This window comes from Entelurus aequoreus, linkage group LG02, assembly GCF_033978785.1.
Source record: "Entelurus aequoreus isolate RoL-2023_Sb linkage group LG02, RoL_Eaeq_v1.1, whole genome shotgun sequence".
NCBI lineage: Eukaryota > Metazoa > Chordata > Actinopteri > Syngnathiformes > Syngnathidae > Entelurus > Entelurus aequoreus.
The window spans coordinates 84,186,894-84,206,664 of NC_084732.1; the positions used below are offsets into that span (position 1 = coordinate 84,186,894).

Genomic DNA, 19,771 nt, shown 5'->3' on the forward strand with positions numbered 1-19,771 from the left:
AAAAACAAAATTTTATGCAAAGAATGTTTTCATAATGCATTGACATGTAAAGAAAAGGGCTATAGTTTCCAATCTTGGTTAACTCAGAGGTCAGGATTAGATTCAGAGTTTGATGAAGCCAAGTTATGTGGATTCCCAAAGTTGAACCCAAGATAATGTATTTTTTTATTTTTTTTTAATAAACAGCAGATGCATTAAAGCAGGTTAAATGCCGAATGAAATATGTCAAAGACATTTTTGCAACTATTAAAAAGGGGAAAAAGGGTGCCTTTATCATGATTTATTGTCATAAACTGTAGTTTGTTTATGGGCCAGTCCATCGAATTGGTGCCATTTGCGCCCCCAGGACATAAAAGGTAAAAATGCACGATAAAATTAACTGATTAATTAAAAAAAGTATTGAGCAAAGTGCCCTGTGTTTTGCATTTTTCCCATCATGCTTTGTAATTTATTTAAATGGGTGGCACACCCCGCGACCCCGAAAGGACAAGCTGTAAAAATTGATTATTAATTTACTGTTAATATCTGGTTATTTTCTGTTTCAACATGTTCTATCTACACTTTGTTAAAATGTAATAATCACTTATTCTTCTGTTGTATGGATGCTTTACATTAGTTTTGGATGATACCACAAATTTGGGTATCGATCCGATACCAAGAAGTTACAGGATCATACAATGGTCATAATTTAAGTCCTCATGTGTCCGGGGACGTATTTCCTGCGTTTATAAACATAATATAAATTTAAAAAAAAAAACGAAAAAAGATTTTGTGATGCTAAAAAATATAGATTTAATCATAGTAGTATCGACTAGATACGCTCCTGTACTTGGTATCATTACAGTGGATGTTAGGTGTAGCTCCACCCACGGCATTCAGGAACCTGATGACGCCGGTGGGCTACGGTGGGTAGTGAAGCATGTTTAGCTATTCCTCGTCCTGCAGGGATGATACTTGTAGAAACTTACCTTGTTTGTCGCCATGGAGGCAAGGATTAGTGATTTAGAAGTAGCTAAAACAATGCAGACTGCGGATGGATTTTAGCTGCTATCTAGCTAGCCATGTCTTAAAGCACCTCTTCCTGAGGGCGTTTCAGTGTTATAACTTCACCTTTATCGTCAGTTTTTAAGCCAAAATGCGTCCGTTCTCCCTTTTCTGTCTACACACTGTGTCTGCTGGTAAGTACTCCGTGATTGTGCGCTGCCGAACATGCTCCTCTGCTTGTAAAACGACGCGCCGTCATACCCGTTAAAAAAAAGGGGGGGCGGGGGGGTATAGTACCGAATATGATTCATTAGTATCGCGGTACTATACTAATACAGGTATACCATACAACCCTAATGTATTGTCTATCAAATAGTTCAATGATCACAGTCCAGCGTGGTCGCACTAACGAGACAACAATGTGAATTTAGATTTTTAAAAACTAATATGCGTTATGGTCCTTTTGTCCTCACCTCAATGCAAGCTTTCGGATGTCTCTGTTGAAACGCTCACAATAGGTTTTATACCTTTCTGGAAGTTTCTTTTATTATGTGTGGTGTACACTGCATCCAAACTTAAGTTCACCTTCCCAGGGAGCTGGACTTTGTTCATCTCAAGCTCCTGTCTTCCCGGAATTGTTTTCTTCTTTATTTTTAAATAGGGACTACACGTATATTGAACATACTGTATACATAGCACGTAAACATGTCAGGTTTTAGCCGGGTGGATTTCCATCTAGTCCATAGCGGGTTGGTGCAACCGTGCTTTCAAATAGTAATATTAACAAGTAAACACAGAGAACCCCCACAGACTCAGTCAGTTAATTAAAGGAGATCTGAAAGGCCAGATACTTGCAAAAAAATTAATCGGAATTATAGACTTAGTTGTGGGGCATTGCACATAGCCCAAATAAAGGGCTGTGTGCTGTCAAACGATAAAAAATTATTTATTGCGATTCATCTTATTTTGTCCTTAGTTAACTTGTAGTTCATTATGATTAACCACACACAGAAATACGTTTTTTTTTTCATCTTTAATACGTTTATTTTTGTCTGTAATATGTGTCATTGTAAAGTTTTTAATAGTATCAACATGGACCTGGATAGTTTGTTTACTTTTTGCCAATGCTTTTTTTGAACAGCTCAACACAAAATGGACTTAACCACTCTTTTACTCACAATAAAGAAACTCCCTTTAAAAAAAAAAGCAGCTATATTATACCATGTAACGTCGTGCCTTTTAAAAGGAAAAAACTAACTTTAAGATAATATTGTATAAAAGAGAATTAGTACTACGAACAACTGCAGTAGTTTTATGAAGTAATGTAATGATAATGCACAGTATTTACGAGGGAGGTGAATCTTTACACGATTCGATTCGATTCTTAGGGGTAACGATTCGATTCAGAATCAATTCTCGATTCAAAATCAATACTTTTTTAATAACCTTGTGTGCCAGCTCAATGATCAACTACATTGCTCCATTTTTCTACTCGAAAGAAAACTGGTTTTGTTTAGTGAAATTCTACCCAAACATTTACAAAAATAGCTGGACAGGAAAGATTTTTGAGAAAAAAACAAACAAAATTGTTGTTCTTTTTTTAATCGATTTTTGATTTTTTTGGATCAATCAAGAATTGTTACAAATAAGAATCACGATTCATTAAAAAAAAAATACATTTTTTGACACCCCTAGTATTTACCTTGGAGAGGTGCTGCAGCTGCTTCTCCGTCAAACACACCATCAGCAGCTTATCCATGTTTACTTGGATAAATGCATGTCGTTTAGATATTGTTTTAACATTCTTGGCTGGCGTTAAGACTCTTTCTGCTTCAGCATGGTGCAGTCTAGTAGTTATATGCTCAAATTTTCTCGCCAAGTTGGCTACACGTCAGGTTTTGGATTATTTATTTAATTAATGCAATGAATATTATCCACTTCTTCTCAGCACTACTTCCCACAAACTTTCTTCCTTCCAACGGTTGGAAAACAAAGTTATGTCGATCCATCGCTATAAGCTCATGCTAGCGAGTAAGACCGGATGTTTTGGGCGGTTCTTACAGGGTTCACTGTGATATTCGTTATGCCAACTAATGGCGGGGATGCTTGTAACTCAAATTTTGACTTGTAACTGAAAACAATGTTTCTTAACCATAGGGCCCAATGTTGGCCCGTGAGCGCCCCCTAGAGGGCCTCCAAAACAGATGTGGTCCATATGGGCCGCAGTGGTACTGAGTTGTAATACAGTTTCCCACCACTTGTGGCAGTAATGACAACACCAAACAAACAGAAAAAGTCTGGAGCTAAAGTCATAGAGAAGTTTCTTAAGCGCAAAAAATTATGACTAAAGTGGTAAAGCTGTATTTTCATTTGCACTTAATTTTTATTGACAGTTTAGTTAAGAAACATATTCATTATTTATTTGGTAAAAATATTTTGCCGCAACATAATTAAATGTGAATTTATTTTTCGTCAGATTTTTATGAGTCCCTTCTTATGCATTATATTTGATTAGTATTAATCTTTATAATCAGCCTGAACTAAGCCTTGATAATAATCTTTGTGACTAACACATGCTTTCATATCATGTCACAAGGTTTAAATGTAAGATATTCTGAATGCGATTAAAATCGAGAGACTACTAATTCAGTGTTAAAGTAGCAGTAGAGTGGGAAAAAAAGTTGACTTTATATGCTTATTTGTGTTTCATTATATCCATTAAACCATATTCAATTGTATTTACAATCCTCAAAGTATGTGAAAACACTGTTTAAACATCACAAAATAGTCATAAATTCAGTTGGCCGTTTTGAAGGCTCCACTCCGATATCTTCAGCAATTTTCTTAGGTTCTACGTCACTGTAGATCTACGTTTGCATTCTGACAATGTTATCAGACCAGTTATACTGGAAATATGCCAACATTGGAAAGAGATGTGCTGTTTATCAGACAAGAACACACATGCTTGGCTTTTGTATGCTTTCTAAATTGTAAATAGCCAACAATTGAGTTAACATTTGTGCTTTTTACACTCTCTCTAAAAACATCCAGAGACTGCCAACAATACTCCACTTACATGTCGTGACCTGAAAATTAACCAAATATGAGTGATATTGTTATTATAAGCGCTAACGCAGACGGACTATTTTAATTAAAGTTAAAGTACCAATGATTGTCACCCACACACTAGGTGTGGTGAAATGTGTCCTCTGCATTTGACCCATCCCCTTGTTCACCCCCTGGGAGGTGAGGGGAGCAGCGGGCAGCAGCGGGCAGCAGCGGTGGCCGCGCCCAGGAATCATTTTTGGTGATTTAACCCCCAATTCCAACCCTTGAGTGCCAAACAGGGAGGTAATGGGTCCCATTTATATAGTCTTTGGTATGACTCGGCCACTAGGCCACTGAGTAGGCCTAGTGGCGGCACATTGATAGCAGTGAGCTAATGCTAGCTTACACTGAGCCGGCAGCTGCTTTTGCTTTGTCTCAAACTTGCTAAAAGTAAATTCTAGATCATAATTCATGCATATTTCACTTGGTAGTAGACAAATGTGGCCATGGACCGACAGGCTGGTCCACTTTCACGTCCCCCAGGTGGTGAAAAAGACGCTTCCGGCAGAATTTTTTTTTTAACCCTTCGAGAGGATTGTGACTGTTTCTTCAACAAAACGGAATTATGTGAGCGTCCTGTCGGTCGACATCCCAGCGAGAGCGGAAATATTACAGCAAGTGCTTGTTTTATTGATGTTTAATATGGTTAGTTAGTATGTTTAGCACCTAGCAATGCTGCTAATGCTATAGTGTCACAATAAAGCTGCATCCGTTTAGCACTTGGCTTCTAAAGGTTATTGCTCATCCTCTTTGTATTCCGGCTCAAAAATATAAAGTCCTGAATCATAATTTTCCCAAAGTAATCGTTGTTGGCTCTCACAAAGTCTGCTTGATTCGCTTTGTTGTTGATGGGGAAGGGATCTGTGTTTCCTCACGCAACGTTTTCTCTCAAAATGGCTCGGGAATCTCCGTGAGATTGATACTATTTTCGATCATATTGATTTATCCGCAAACTTTGTAAGTCTTTTGGTGTCATAAATCAGTTATATATGGTAATAGCTTCAATATAGAGGCAACTTGTTTTTCCATGCTACTGGTACTTTAATACTTGAATGGGCCCCGGACTTCTCTATAGTGTAAAAGTTGGGCCCCGAGGTCAAAAATGTTAAGAACCCCTGACTGACTTAAAGTATAACAATTAGCTCTAATCTCAGAACTCTCCTAAATTGAGGTACCCCTGTAGTGTACTCATCCCACCACTAAGGGTCATCATATTCATGCTTTTTTTGCATCCCTTTTCTGCCATAATACATATTGGATTAACATAATGAATGAAGGGTGATAGAGTGATTACATGTTTACTGAATAAAGAATAGAATCATTTCATGTCTCTCAAAGACGCTCCTTTGGATCCGCTTCTTCCCATACAAACTCAACAGAGCAACCGTGCATCTTCTCCTGCAGAACCTCATCAAAGTGTTGATTGTGATCCTGAGTGAAAAAGTTCTTCCAGTCCCCAACCTTGCCTATGAACAAAGCATCGATTAAGCACCCAGGTGACGTACCTGAGGATTGCTCACCTGAGCCTCACCTCTCCTCATGAAGGCTCCTTTGCTGTGGTCCATGATCTCACCAGGAACCAGGGTGTAGTTGCTCATCTTGTTCTCCTTCATGCTGCTGAAGCTGCAGTGTCTCACACAGCTAAGGACCTCGTCCTCCGCTAGGGGGCGCTGGAGGAAAGTGCTCACCTTCTTGATGGCACCGTGGAGGTCCTAAAAGAAAAACAGTTAGGGACAATCCAGCATCTTAATGCGTCTAAGGCTGTGGTGTCCAAAGTGTGGCACGGGGGCCATTTGCTGGTCCGCAGCTAACTTTTTAACGGCCCGCGGTACATTCTAAAAACACTATTTAAAAAAAAAAAACATTAGAAAAGAGCAAAAAAGTTAAATGTGAAAAGGAAAAAGTTGCCATGCAGGCTGTTTTTTTTTCTTTAAAACTGTCATTGTGCAAAAAATAATATTGCATCAAAATAAATGTTATATATTATTGACATATTCAAAGCTCCAAATATTCCACTTTGAAATATTTTTCGAGGAAATATTGCATATTTTGTGTGTTTGCCATAAAAAAGGGCATAAAATAAACAAAAGAAAAACTTTTTTTTTATATAATAAAAACGTCTAATTGACAGATATGAAGTTGATCTAGACATTCAAGTATTAAAAAGAAAAAATTAAAAACGTGAATTATTTTTCACTTTTATGAGTGATATTTTATATTTTAGTGGGAATTGTTTTTTTAAATCTGTCATTGCTCAAAAAATTATGTATGAGTTATGTATTATTGACCAATTCAAGGCTAAAAATATTTTAGCAATATTTTTCGAGGAAATATTGCATATTTTGTTTGTTTGCTGTAAAAAAAAAAAAAGTTTTTTGACAAAAAGAGCATAGATAAACAAAAAAAAAAGTTGTTGTTTTTTATAATAAAAACGTATAATCGACAGATAGATCTGAAGTTGATTTAGAGATTCAAGTATTAAAAGTAGAAAATAAAAAAAATGTATGAATTATTTTTAACACTTTTATGAGTGGGGCCCTTATGCATCCCCAAGAATTTTAGTGAGAATTGTTTTTTTTTTTTTATAAATCTGTCATTGCTCAAAAAATAATGAATCAAAATAAATTTTATGTATTGTTGACCAATTCAAGGCTACAAATAGTCCACTTTGAAATATTTTTCGAGGAACTATTGCATATTTTGTGTTTGCCATAAAAAAAGTTTTTTTTGACAAAAAGGGCATAAAATAAACTAAATACTATTTTTTTTTAAATAATAAAAACGTATAATCAACAGATCTGATCTGCAGTTGATCTAGAGATTCAAGTAATACAAAGAAGAAAAAAAATGTGTGAATTATTTTTAACACTTTTATGAGTGAGGCCCTTTTGGATCCCTGAGAATTTTAGTGGGAATTTTTTTTTTTTTAAACTGTCATTGCTCAAATAATAATAATGAATCAAAATCAATGTTGTTATGAATTACTGACCTATTTAAGGCTCCAATTACTTTACATCAAATATTCCACTTTGAAGTATTTGTTGAGGAAAAATGATAGCATATTTTGAGGGTGTGATACAAAAAGATTTTGTCAAAATTTTTACGACAAAAAAAGGAATAAAACAAACTAAAAAAAATAATAAGAACGTATAATCGCTGGATAGATCTTACGTGGATCTAGAGATTTAAGCGTTGAAAGTATAACAATTTTAAATAATGTCTGATTTATTTGTTAACACTTTTATGAGTGGGGCCCTTTTGGATCCCCAACAACTTTTGTAAAAAAAATGTTAACTGTCATTGCTCATAAAATAATAATGAATCAAAATAAATGTTATGTATTATTGACCAATTCAAGGCTACAAATACTCCGCTTTGAAATATATTTCGAGGAAATATTGCATATTGTGTGTTTGCCATAAAAAAAACAAAGTTTTCTTAGATTTTTTTTTAAACTAATTTCTCAAAAAATAATAATAAATCAAAATTCAATATTGTTATGAATTATTGACCTATTCAAGGCTACACTTACTTCATATATTCCACTTTTGATTTTTTAAACTTTTTTGGGAAAATGTTGAATATTGTGTGTGTTTGCCATAAAAAAAACTGGGTTTTCTTCAACAAAAAAGGCATAATACGTTAAAAAAATTAATAATTACAGCTTTACATTGACAGATCAAAAGCTGATCTTGAGATTTAAGCGATAAAAAAAATGTACTTCTAACTTATTTTTAACATTTTTATGACTGAGACTAAACTTGAGGGGATATGTATATATATATATATATATATATATATATATATATATATATATATATATATATATATATATATATATATATATATATACATATAGTATAAAGCAGACATTCTTCACCATTGACATCTCTTCATAGGTGACATGAAGCAGGTTTGGGGTCTTTCCCAACTCGCTCGTCCATCCTTTAACGTGATCAAACCAGGAGCCAAAGTGCACTGAAACAGATCAAAGTCAGTTAGCAGCAGCAGTATGAAATAAAAACCCCTCGGATCTTACCTGTGCCCTCCAGAAACTGGTCTAAAAACTCTTGAAGGGAGCCAGCGTCAGGTAGGAAGTTGGCCAGTTTGTGGAAGTGGTAAAAAGACACCGCAGTATCTTTTGGGTTTCTGCTGACGTAAATGACCTGGGAGGCGGCACAAAGACACATTGTACTTATTGTATCAACAAACAAAGAAAGAAAGACGCTGCTAAGGCCTCTAAAAGTGGAAAGGTCATCCAAAAAAGGTGGTCTTTGAAGTCGGGACACAAATTCAACAAAACTGTAGAAACTGTCTTCTTCAGTTAAAAGGTCTTTAATATTTTTCAGTACATTTTATTGTAATCCTTTTAATCATCCCCAACACGTCCTTCATCAGGAGTAATAACAATTTTCAAAATAAAACCACTTGAGCTTAAAACCAAGCATGCAAGAATATATTTCAAATGGGAAAAATATAAATAAATAATTATTTAATTAAATGATTACGGAAAGGTGTCATTAATTAATTATCATTAGAATTAGAAGTACATGAGATTATTATTCATCTAATTATTTTTTTCAATATTTAATTATTTTTATAATAATGTGATTATTGATTTTTAGACTTTAGACTTTATCCTTTATTTCTATCACAACAACCAAAAATACTCTCCAGCTGTACAATTTTAACAAAGTAAATATAAAAAAAGGAAAATAACGTGTGTCTGAAAAAGAGCAGGAAGAAGCAAAAGTTTATAATGTCCTGCCCCATCACTCACATATAATAATCTGGTTGTTTATGATGACCTTATTTAACAAAATTAATTTAAATATATATCATAATAATGGGGGCATCGTCTTGCTGAAATAAGCAGGGGCGTCCATGATAACGTTGCTTGGATGGCAACATACGTTGCATTATATCATAGTATAAAGTATATTTAGTATATAATTACAGACAGAATACACATATAATTACATCCATGAATACTCTAAATTAAATCAAATTAATAAATAAATTACAATATACATTTGTATTTTATTATTTAATGATTTAAGTGGAACAAAAGTACATTTATTTAATTAATTATTTCACTATTTAAATGGTGAGTAATCATTTAATTAATTACTGATTTAATTACTTTATGATTTGAGTGGAATTTACTAATTCGGTTAGTTATTTCAATATTAATTATTTATTTAATAATTAGACAAATACATATAACAACAGGGGAAGATTAACATCATCGATAAAACATTTTTTTATCCTATTTCCTTTTTGTGTGGTGTCTGGTGTGTGTTCTGTTCCATAAACACGGAGATCGGCTGGATTATCATTATGGAAATCCCCCAAAATGTCGAGTTTTTCCTGCACAAATAAAATAGTCACGCTCCGCCAGTCTGTCTTGTAGCAAGGAATGGCGACCGAATTCAGTACCGACCTAATTCCGTGGGTAAAACCAGGAACGTCAGTCACGTAAAATTAAACGGTCACATATTTCTATACCTTTGTTGCACGTGACCTCACATGTAAACACCTGTTCAAACACTTGGCGGGGAAACAAGCACTCATAGCGAGGTAGTGTTGCACTTTTCCATACCGACAAAGCAAGTACGCCTGATAGAAAACACTCAAACGTAACATAAGGCTCCACTTTTCAAAATGCGCTAGCTCAATGCTAACTTACATTGAATTTGCCATTGACATGCTACGGATAGCCACTTTTCGTGGCGATTTCAACCCCTCGTTACGATCAAACAACAGATCCTATTGTGTGATTTATTCCGTGTATACGATGCTAACCTCACCTTGGCTTTGGAAGTGCGGAGGGCGTGGCCTAGCATGTGATGAGGCAGGTGTGTGGTGAGAACTCGAGGTGGTTTTAAGGTCTGGATAAGCTGGTCAGCATAATGATGCTCCAGCCAGGGAGCCAGAGCCCAGTTCGGCACCGTTTGGGACACGTGTGGCTCTCCTTTGTTGGAGATAAGCGTTACGATTTGCTGCATCCACGTGGTGCCTGGAACCAAAACACATGAATGATGTATGGACCCAAGTAGAAAGGTGCCAAACTCAAGGTACCGGGGTCAGATCTGGCCCGCTACATTATTTTAGATGGCCCGCCAAAACCTGGAAATAATATGCAAAAACAAAGTACTTTTCTCACTATATGTATTGTATGTACTGCAATTGCATATATTTTAAACATTATTCAATAATGCAACAAATATTATATTAGCATACATATATTTCAAACATTCTTTTTTGTCAAATAAATATAAATACTTGAATTACTGCTTGACTTATGATTCCAAAATAAATTATACATCAAATTGTACTATGTAAAAAAACAAATGTTTGGTCAAATTTGACCTTCAAATATTATATCCCATATTTTGATTTTTTGATTTTAATTTTTTTAAAGTATATTCTACAATATTTTGTTCCTAAAGTAAGCATGGAAGATGGAAATCCCCCAAAATGTTGAATTTTTCCTGCACAAATAAAATAGTCATGCTCCACCAGTCTTGTAGCAAGGAATGGCGACCGAATTCCGTGGGTAAAATCAATAACGTCAGTCACGTAAAATTAAATGTAGCCATTTTTCGACACCTTTGTTGCACGTGACCTCATAGCTAAACACCTGCTCAAACACTTGGCGGGTAAACAAGCACTCATAGCGAGGAAATTGTACACTGTAAACAACAAATGTTTGGTCAAATTTGACCTTTAAATATCATATCCCATATTTTGGGGTTGGGGATTTTACTTTTTTTTAAAAGCATTGTCCCTTTTGGGGTGGCGGGGGATCTCTGGAGCCTATCTCAGCTACATTCGGGCGGTAAGCGGGGTACACCCTGGACAAGTCGCCACCTCATCACAGGGCCAACACAGATAGACAGACAACATTCACACTCACATTCACACACTAGGGCCAATTTAGTGTTGCCAATCAACCTATCCCCAGGTGCATGTCTTTGGGGGTGGGAGGAAGCCGGAGTACCCGGAGGGAACCCACGCAGTCACGGGGAGAACATGCAAACTCCACACAGAAAGATCCCAAGCCCGGGATTGAACTCAGGACTACTCAGGATCTTCGTATTGTGAGGCAGATGCTCTAACCCCTGTCCCACCGTGCTGTCCCATAATTTCCCCATTGTGGGATGAATAAAGTTTCTCCTATCCTATAAACAAGGGACGACTGTAATATTTTCGGTAAAAACTATCATCTTATTCGTAAAAAAAAAAACAGTGCTATGGTCTTTCTTTTTAGAGTACTATGCTGTAAAATCCACTGTAAATTTGACGTAGTTTCCAGTTTTTAACCACAAAATCTCCAGATTTTTTCCCCCAGTGTACATAAAAGATTTAATAATACTATGTGTAATAAAATTAACACAACATGGATTCATAAAAGTGCAGTTTTTGCGTGTCCTTACCTGACTTTGGGTAGGAGACAATGAGGATGTCGGTGTCCTGAAAAGGCAAGGTTAGAGCACGCTGCAAAGACTCCTGGGTGTGCAGGTGTCCAGGATATTTGATTCCTTGAAACATCTCGGTGACTTCCAGCCTGGACATGTCTGAGCTCGATAAAAGGAGATTTCTTAGCGTACCTGGTCTTACTGGCACTACCTGTCTGCTGCTCTAGCGGAGAGAGACTGACGAAGCAACACACACACAGAAGGGGGAAGTGGGAGTGAACTTCAAAGAGGCAGTTCCCGAAGTCAAAACTGGGTAAGAATGCAAAACTGACATCAGAGTCACGGTAACTTTGTAACAAGCAATTAATAAATAAATAAAAAAACAGGTGTCAAAATCAAGGAAAATACATTTTCTTTTTATTTCCATTTTGACAGAAACAAATACATGTACTGCATGCAATTGCATGTCTTTTAAACCACTACTGTCAAACTCAAGGCCCGAGGGCCAGATCTGGACCGCTACATTATTTTTATGTGGCCCGCGAAAGCATACTTGCTAACCCTCCCGTTTTTAGCGGGAGAATCCCGGTATTCAGCGCCTCTCCCGACAACCTCCCGGCAGAAATTTTCTCCCGACAAACTCCCGGTATTCAGCCGGAGCTGGAGGCCACCACGCCCCCTCCAGCTCAATGCGGACCTGAGTGGCAACAGCCATTCTCACGTCCGCTTTCCCACAAATAAACAGCTAGCCTGCCCAATGATGTCATAACATCTACGGATTTTAGAGAGTAGAGTGCACAACAAGGAGAGAGAGTTCTTGGTTTCTTATGTGGGTTTATTGTTAGGCAGTTTCATTAACGTCCTCCCAGCGCGGTACCAACACACAACAACAGCAGTCACGTTTAGTCTACCGTAAAGCAGTTTGTCTGCAGTAAACAGCAATGTTGTGACACTCTTAAACAGGACAATACTGCCATCTATTGGATAGCCTGCAGAACACTGAAATTCAAGTATTTTATTTATATGTATAATAAAATTTAAAAAAAAAAAATATATATATATATATATATATAGCTAGAATTCACTTAAAGTCAAGTATTTCATACATATATATATATATATATATATATATATATATATATATATATATATATATATATATATATATATATATATATATATATATATATATATGAAATACTTGATTTGGTGAATTCTAGCTATAAATATACTCTCTTCTTAACCACGCCCTTAGCCACGCCCCAACCACGCCCCACGCCCCCCCGCCTCCCGATATCGGAGGTCTCAAGGTTGGCAAGTATGCGCGAAAGCCTGGAATTACCGTATTTTCTGGACCATAGGGCGCACTGCCAATGAGCAGGTCTATTTTCATACAAAAGGCGCACCGGATTTTAGGGCGCATTAAAGGGGTCATATTATGATTTTTTTCTAAATGTAAAACACTTCCTTGTGGTCTACATAACATGTAATGGTGGTTCTTTGGTCAAAATGTTGCATAGATGATGTTTTACAGATCATCTTCAAGTCGCTTTCTGACAGTCGCTTCAGGATGCGCCGTTTTGTGGGCGGTCTTATTTACGTGGCTCACCTTCGACAGCGTCTTCTCCCCGTCGTCTTTGTTGTAGCGGTGTAGCGTGCAAGGACGGGAGTGGAAGAAGTGTCAAAAGATGGAGCTAACTGTTTTAATGACATTCAGACTTTACTTCAATCAACAACGGAGCAGCATCTCCTCATCCGTGGCTCACTAGTGCAACAATAACGCTAGAAATGTGTCCCGTGAAAAACCGTCCGACCGGAACTCTAATAACTAAAGTTCCGTGGGGGAATTATATAAACACTGGTAGTATTTAGCGCTTCCATAGTGAGATATAAGTAAAGTTAAAGTACCAATGATTGTCACACACACACTAGGTGTGGCGAAATTATTCTCTGAGAACTTAACACTACTTTATATTAGAAATGGCAACAGCGGAGGATGAATGTCCCATAACAAGAAGATAGAGAAAAAGAAGAAACTTATCGACTACGGTAACGGCACGGACTACAGTGGCGGACGTGTGCAAATTTTCAGGACTTATGCAGGTCTCAAATACACATTAGCAGGTACCAGAAGGTAAGAAAAGTTGCTTTTGCATAATGTTGCGAAACAAAACGCCAGATAATGTCTGCTAATGGATGCCATTTTGCGGTGCTCATACACACACCATAGTAATACTTGTATCTCTGACTACGGTAGCCGTAATGGGCCGACAATCCATCAAGCGGTGCGGCTTCAAAGTCATACTAAAACATTTTTACAGATTTTTGAGTGATGTGTGTAATGTTCTTTATTTTCAATGGAACATTTAAAGTTTTGGTGTTGTTTACTGGCGTCATATTGACTTTGTCTTGACTCATGATTTTTAAAGCAAGTTATCCATTGAATTTTGCACCGTCAAAATGATTTTTACAGTAAAAAAAAAAAAAATGGTAGCATACTCGCCAAATTTCATCCTAAATAAAAAGACAACTGCGGTATCATTTTTTCATTTACAGTAATACACAACCATAGATTTTACAGTGAAAACTGTGGTACCATTTTTCATTTATATGATGTAAAAAAAATTTGCTTTTAATTGTTTTTATTGTGAAATCTAGTTGTTTTTTTACAGTGTTCAAAAAAATATATAGAATTAACAAATATTTGTGTAAAAATATATATATTATTTGCTGTTACGAGCGGTGTCCCTCAATGAATACAAGTTTGACAATCCTGTTTTCAGTTTCAATATTTTCTAATAATACCACTCATTTTATATTGTCCAAAAAAAATTTCTTAAAATAAAAATACATTTTTTGAATTCTGCCCAAATTATGATTTCAAGCAAGTTATTTATTAAATTGAACACTGAAAAAATAACAATATATTTAAAAAAAAAATAAAAAATTCCATTTACTGTAATATGCTGTTAAAACAACAAACGTACATTTTACAATTAAAAAACTGGCAGCTCAGTCAACACAATTTTATTTTAATAAAACAGTGGTACCTGCGATGAGGTGGCGACTTTTCCAGGGTGTACCCCGCCTTCCGCCCGAATGCAGCTGAGATAAGCTCCAGCACCCCCCACAACCCCAAAAGGGACAAGCGGTAGAAAAAGGATGGATGGACGGATGGAAAACAGTGGTTCTGTTTTTCTATTTATAGTAACACACTATAAAAACTACAATTGTAGATTTTTTACATTGAAAAAATAAGAAGTGTCAGCTCTGTTGTCAGAATCTTACCATAAAAAAAAAAACACTGGCACCATTTATTTAATTTATTTTACATTTATTTAATTTACCGTAACACACTTTAAATACAACTGTAGATTTTACTATAAAATAATGGCAGCTCAGTCACAACGTTATCGTAAAAAAAGAGTGGTACCGTTTTTCAATTTTGATAACGTCATTTCATGATTTCATTAAATATTTGATGATTTAAGTGGAATAAAAGTTATATTCAATTATTTAATCGTTTAATTAATTATTTAAACATTTTCTAGTTATCAATGTATTTACTTCATGATTTAATTAAATATTTCACAATTTAAATAACTTTCATGGTGTAACGATTTATTCAATTATTTCATGAAGAGCTCTGTCAGCGCTTCATGACGTCAGGGGGCGGGGCTAATGCGAATTTAGTCCAATGATTGCTTTGGTCTGAAGCCTGTTGAGTCTTAAAGCAATGCCGGCATGGTTTTTTAAAACTATATAAAACGCAGAGAAAAGAGAAAGGCATGTGTGTTCTTGTCTCACATAAAAATTGTGAATGATGAGCAAAATACTTTCAACATTTAATTAATTATTTAATTGTTCATGTCATTATTTCTTGATGTAATTAATCAATTAGACAAATTAATTTTCCCCTTTAAAGGTTTTTGGATGTTTCTTTTAGAGGGATTTGGAGGATTTATGGGTGAAATAGGTCAATTCCATTTACCTGCATTGTTAGCCACCGCTTGCTAGTAGCTTTTTACTATTTAGAATGTTGTCTCACATAAAGATTGTAAATAATGGTCAAATGTATTTTAATAATAAATCAAATTATTTTACGATTTAATTAATCATTTAATGATTTTAGGAGAATTAAATGTATATTATATTATCTTTTGATTAATTATTCCAATATTTAATATTTATTGATGTATTTAATTTTTGATTTAGTCTTATTTTATGATTTCATAGTAATTTAATTGTTTAATGGTTTATTTAGTTATTTCATGAAGCTGTGTGTGAGCTGAAGTTGTTTTATCCGTCATACGTTTAGTTCAAAGGTTGTTTAAGTCTAAAGACTGGAAATTTGGAAGTCTTCCAATCAATGCTAGAAGTTGTTGTTTTTGTTCGTTTGTTTGTTTTGTTTAGAACGTACAGAAAAGAGGAAAACCATGTGAGTTCTTGTCACACTCAACAGATTGTTGATAACGAAATAATTATGCAATTAATGTGACAAATGTACAGCTGCCAGCACTAAAAGATGAGCCTGTTGTGATGTTGTATTTTATTTTTTATCATATCGTATATGTATTGTGTGCTTTTTTTTAAATTTTTCTCTCTCTCTTTCTTTTCCTTTTAAATTTTAATTTTACTGCCTTTTTTCACATCATGGCCAGGGGACTACAGATGAAAACTAGCCTTCTGGCTAATTCTGGCTTTTTTAAACATGTGTAGTCATGTGTTTTATGAAATTGCATTGTCCCCTTTGAAATAAACTAATCTTAATCTTAATTTTAACCCGTTAAGAGGTTTGTGGATATTTAAGGGAGCTTTATAGGCAATATAGGTCAAGCACCATAGTTAGCCGCCTCTTACTAACAGTTTTTCACTATTTAGAATGCCCAGAAAAGAGAGAGACATGTGTTCACGTCTCACATAAGGATAGCGGATGATGTGCCAACTTCCCCCCCCAAAAATAGCAACTTGAACGCAACACGAAAGGTCGGGTCAGGTGAAAGTTAGCTGGTTAAATTCCCATTCTGCCGCTCAGCCAGCAGCTTGACTATCCATTAACCGACAAGTATTGAGTAATAGCTGTGGTCAGACGGTGGAGCTACCGTTTGCAGTTTACGACAAGACACACCAGAGGAGGAGCTTTTGCCTTGAGGTCACAGTTGAAGATTACAACCACAAAGTTCATTACAGGCAAATGCTGCAGGAAGTCAGGGACACGATAATTGTTTGTGAACGAGTGAAAAAATGTTAGCGCAGTCAGTGGTTTTGTGTCTGGTGTGTGGGGCGGTCACCTGGGCCCAGGACCTGAACATGAGCAGAGCTCTGCAGTTGATGTCTGAGACGCCGCTCATCGACGGGTGAGAAAATACTTTTTAAGTAAAAATGCTGTTTTAAATCATTTTTTTTCTCATTCTGCAGCCACAACGACCTGCCTTGGCAACTTCGACAACAGTTCGACAACCAGCTGAACAAAGTGGACCTGAACACTCTGGGAACAACACACACCAACATCCCAAAGATTCAGAAGGGGCGTCTGGGAGCGCAGGTACGTTTTAATATTTACTATTTGTATCTTCACCTCATTAGCTACATCTGCATAATAATGTAAACAGTGGTTGTCAAACTTTTTTTTGTAGAAAAAATAAATAACCAACATTATTTTATTTGTTTAACAAGTGTATTTAATATTTTTGGCCACTTTACCATTACAGACAGTTTGCACAGTAACACTGTGTTTGAATATACAAAAGTAAAACACTGTACTTTAACCAAGGGATTATTTGGTGTACCACTAGGAGGAGAAGAGTACACACACTATCAGTTTGAGAATCGCTGTTTTAAAAAAAAAAAAAAGATTAACCAACATTAAAATACAGTAGCGTAGTAGGCCTAAGTATTCATCAAAAGCATGGCAGCCTTTTTATTTAACAAGTGTATTTAATATTTTTGGCCACTGTAACATTACACATAGTTTGAACAGTATCACTGTGTTTGAATATGGAAAAATAAAACACTGTACTTTAACCAAGTGATTATTTGGTGTACCACTAGGAGGAGGAGAGTACACACACTAACAGTTTGAGAATCGCTGTTTTTTTTTTATTTAGAAAAAATAATTAATCAACAAAAATACAGTAGCGTACTAGGCCTAAGTATTCATCAAAAGCATGGCAGCTGTTTTATTTAACAAGTGTATTTAATAGTTTTGGCCATTTTAACATTACACACAGTTTGAACAGTAACACTGTGTTTAAATATAGAAAAATAAAACACTGTACTTTAACCAAGTGATTATTTGGTGTACCACTAGAGAGTACACACACTAACAATTTGAGAATCGTTGGGTGTTTTTTTTTTTTTAAAATAATTAACCAACATTAAAATACAGTAGCGTAGTAGGCCTAAGTATTCATCAAAAGCCTGGAAGCCGTTTTATTTAACGAGTGTATTTAATATTTTTGGCCACTTTAACATTAAACACAGTTTGAACAGTAACACTGTGTTTGAATATAGGAAAATAAAACACTGTACTTTAACCAAGTGATTCTTTGGAGTACCACTTTAACAGTTTGAGAATCGCTGTTTTTTTGTTTTTTTTAAGAAAAAAATAATTAACCAACATTAAAATACAGTAGCGTAGTAGGCCTAAGTATTCATTCAAAACAAGGCAGACGTTTTATTTAACAAGTGTATTTAATATTTTTGGCCACTTTAACATTAAACACAGTTTGAACAGTAACACTGTGTTTGAATATAGAAAAATAAAACACTGTACTTTAACCAAGTGATTATTTGGTGTACCACTAGGAGGAGGAGAATACACACACACAAACAGTTTGAGAATCGCTCTTTTTATTTAGAAAAAAAAAATCAACCAACATTAAAATGCAGTAGCGTAGTAGGCCTAAGTGTTCATTAAAAACAAGGCAGCTGTTTTATTTAACAAGTGTATTTCATATTTTCGGCCACGGTAACGTTACACACAGTTTGAACAGTAACACTGTGTTTGAATACAGGAAAATAGAGTCTATTTCTGATATGTATTTAGGATATTACAAACAGTTTTCGCATTCTACACTGCTGCAAACTACTACTCCTTAACGATTGTGGTTTGCATTTCTAGGGTTGTCGAAAGTATCGATACTTTGATACCAAATTGAAACCAAACGCAGAAAATACATCGATACTTGCTTTTTTTGGGTATCGTCAGTACCGAATACTGGACAACACTTTTTTAAAGGATTTTAAAATCTATATTTTAAACACTTCCTTGTGATCTTGATCAGGGGTTCTTAACATTTTTTGACCAGGGGACCCACATTTTCCACTACAGAGGGGCTCTGGGGCCCATTCAAATATTAACAACGAATTAGTAATCTTACTCTTGATTTTAATCGTATTCAAAAATAATATCAAGCCTACTTACAGTTTAACATGATAAACCATGTTAAATGATATGAAAGCATGCGTTAATCACAAAGATTATTGCCGAGGCTTAGGTCAGGCTGATTACAAAAATGAATACTAATTAAATATAGTCATAAAAACCGATGAAAAAGACATTTGCATACAAGTACGCAGTGGTAAAATGACATACTTGCCAACCTTGAGACCTCCGATATCGGGAGGCGGGGGGGCGGGGGCGGCGTGGTCGCGGGTGGGGGGGCGTGTTTAAGAGGAGAGTATATTTACAGCTAGAATTCACCAACTCAAGTATGTCATATATATATATATATATGTATATACTGTATGTATATATATATATATATATATATATATATATATATATATATATATATATATATATATAATGTATGAAATACTTGACTTTCAGTGAATTCTAGCTATATATATATATATATATATATTTATTTTATTATACATATAAATAAAATAAATACTTGAATTTCAGTGTTCCGGAGGCTATCCAGTAGATGGCAGCATTGTCCTGTTTAACTTCTCCGTTCATGAATGAGTATATCATTTCGGCCACCGTGTTCAATGGAGAAGTCTGTTCTACAAAATGTACAGGCAACATACCCCTTCCCCTTCGAACTGTCCTGGATGAACTGAAATTCTTGTTTCCATTCGTTTTGGAACTTGCAAGCGTATTTCTTCATCTTGCTCGTCGACGGCGTCGCCATGTCTGTAACTTCGTCGTTCTTCTGCTTCGTCTCCTTGTTGTGTGCACAGTTGTGCACTCTACTCTCTAAAAGCCGTAGATGTTATGACGTCATTGGGCAGGCAAGCTGTTTATA

At 35.5% G+C, this 19,771-nt stretch overlaps 2 protein-coding genes across 4 annotated transcripts in view; one reads left to right on the top strand and one right to left on the bottom strand.

Annotated features, from left to right (window-relative positions):
* The window catches only part of dpep1 (dipeptidase 1), a 43,051-nt gene that overhangs the window by 4,210 nt on the left and 19,070 nt on the right, over positions 1-19,771 (top strand). For 2 of the 3 annotated variants that reach the window (XM_062033572.1, XM_062033564.1), the window contains one exon: positions 16,932-17,058. In XM_062033572.1, coding sequence (XP_061889556.1) covers positions 16,932-17,058 — 127 coding nt within the window. Of the gene's footprint in view, positions 1-15,811; positions 16,871-16,931; positions 17,059-19,771 lie in introns of those variants that run through there. The other variant, XM_062033554.1, reaches the window with a different exon arrangement.
* On the bottom strand, positions 751-11,762 carry sult5a1 (sulfotransferase family 5A, member 1). Its single transcript, XM_062033582.1, has 6 exons — positions 11,532-11,762; positions 9,903-10,111; positions 8,132-8,258; positions 7,973-8,070; positions 5,624-5,804; positions 751-5,558 (listed from the first exon to the last, which is right to left on the bottom strand). The coding sequence occupies exons 1-6, from the start codon at positions 11,668-11,670 to the stop codon at positions 5,425-5,427; spliced, it is 888 nt and encodes a 295-aa protein (XP_061889566.1). The 5' UTR covers positions 11,671-11,762; the 3' UTR covers positions 751-5,424.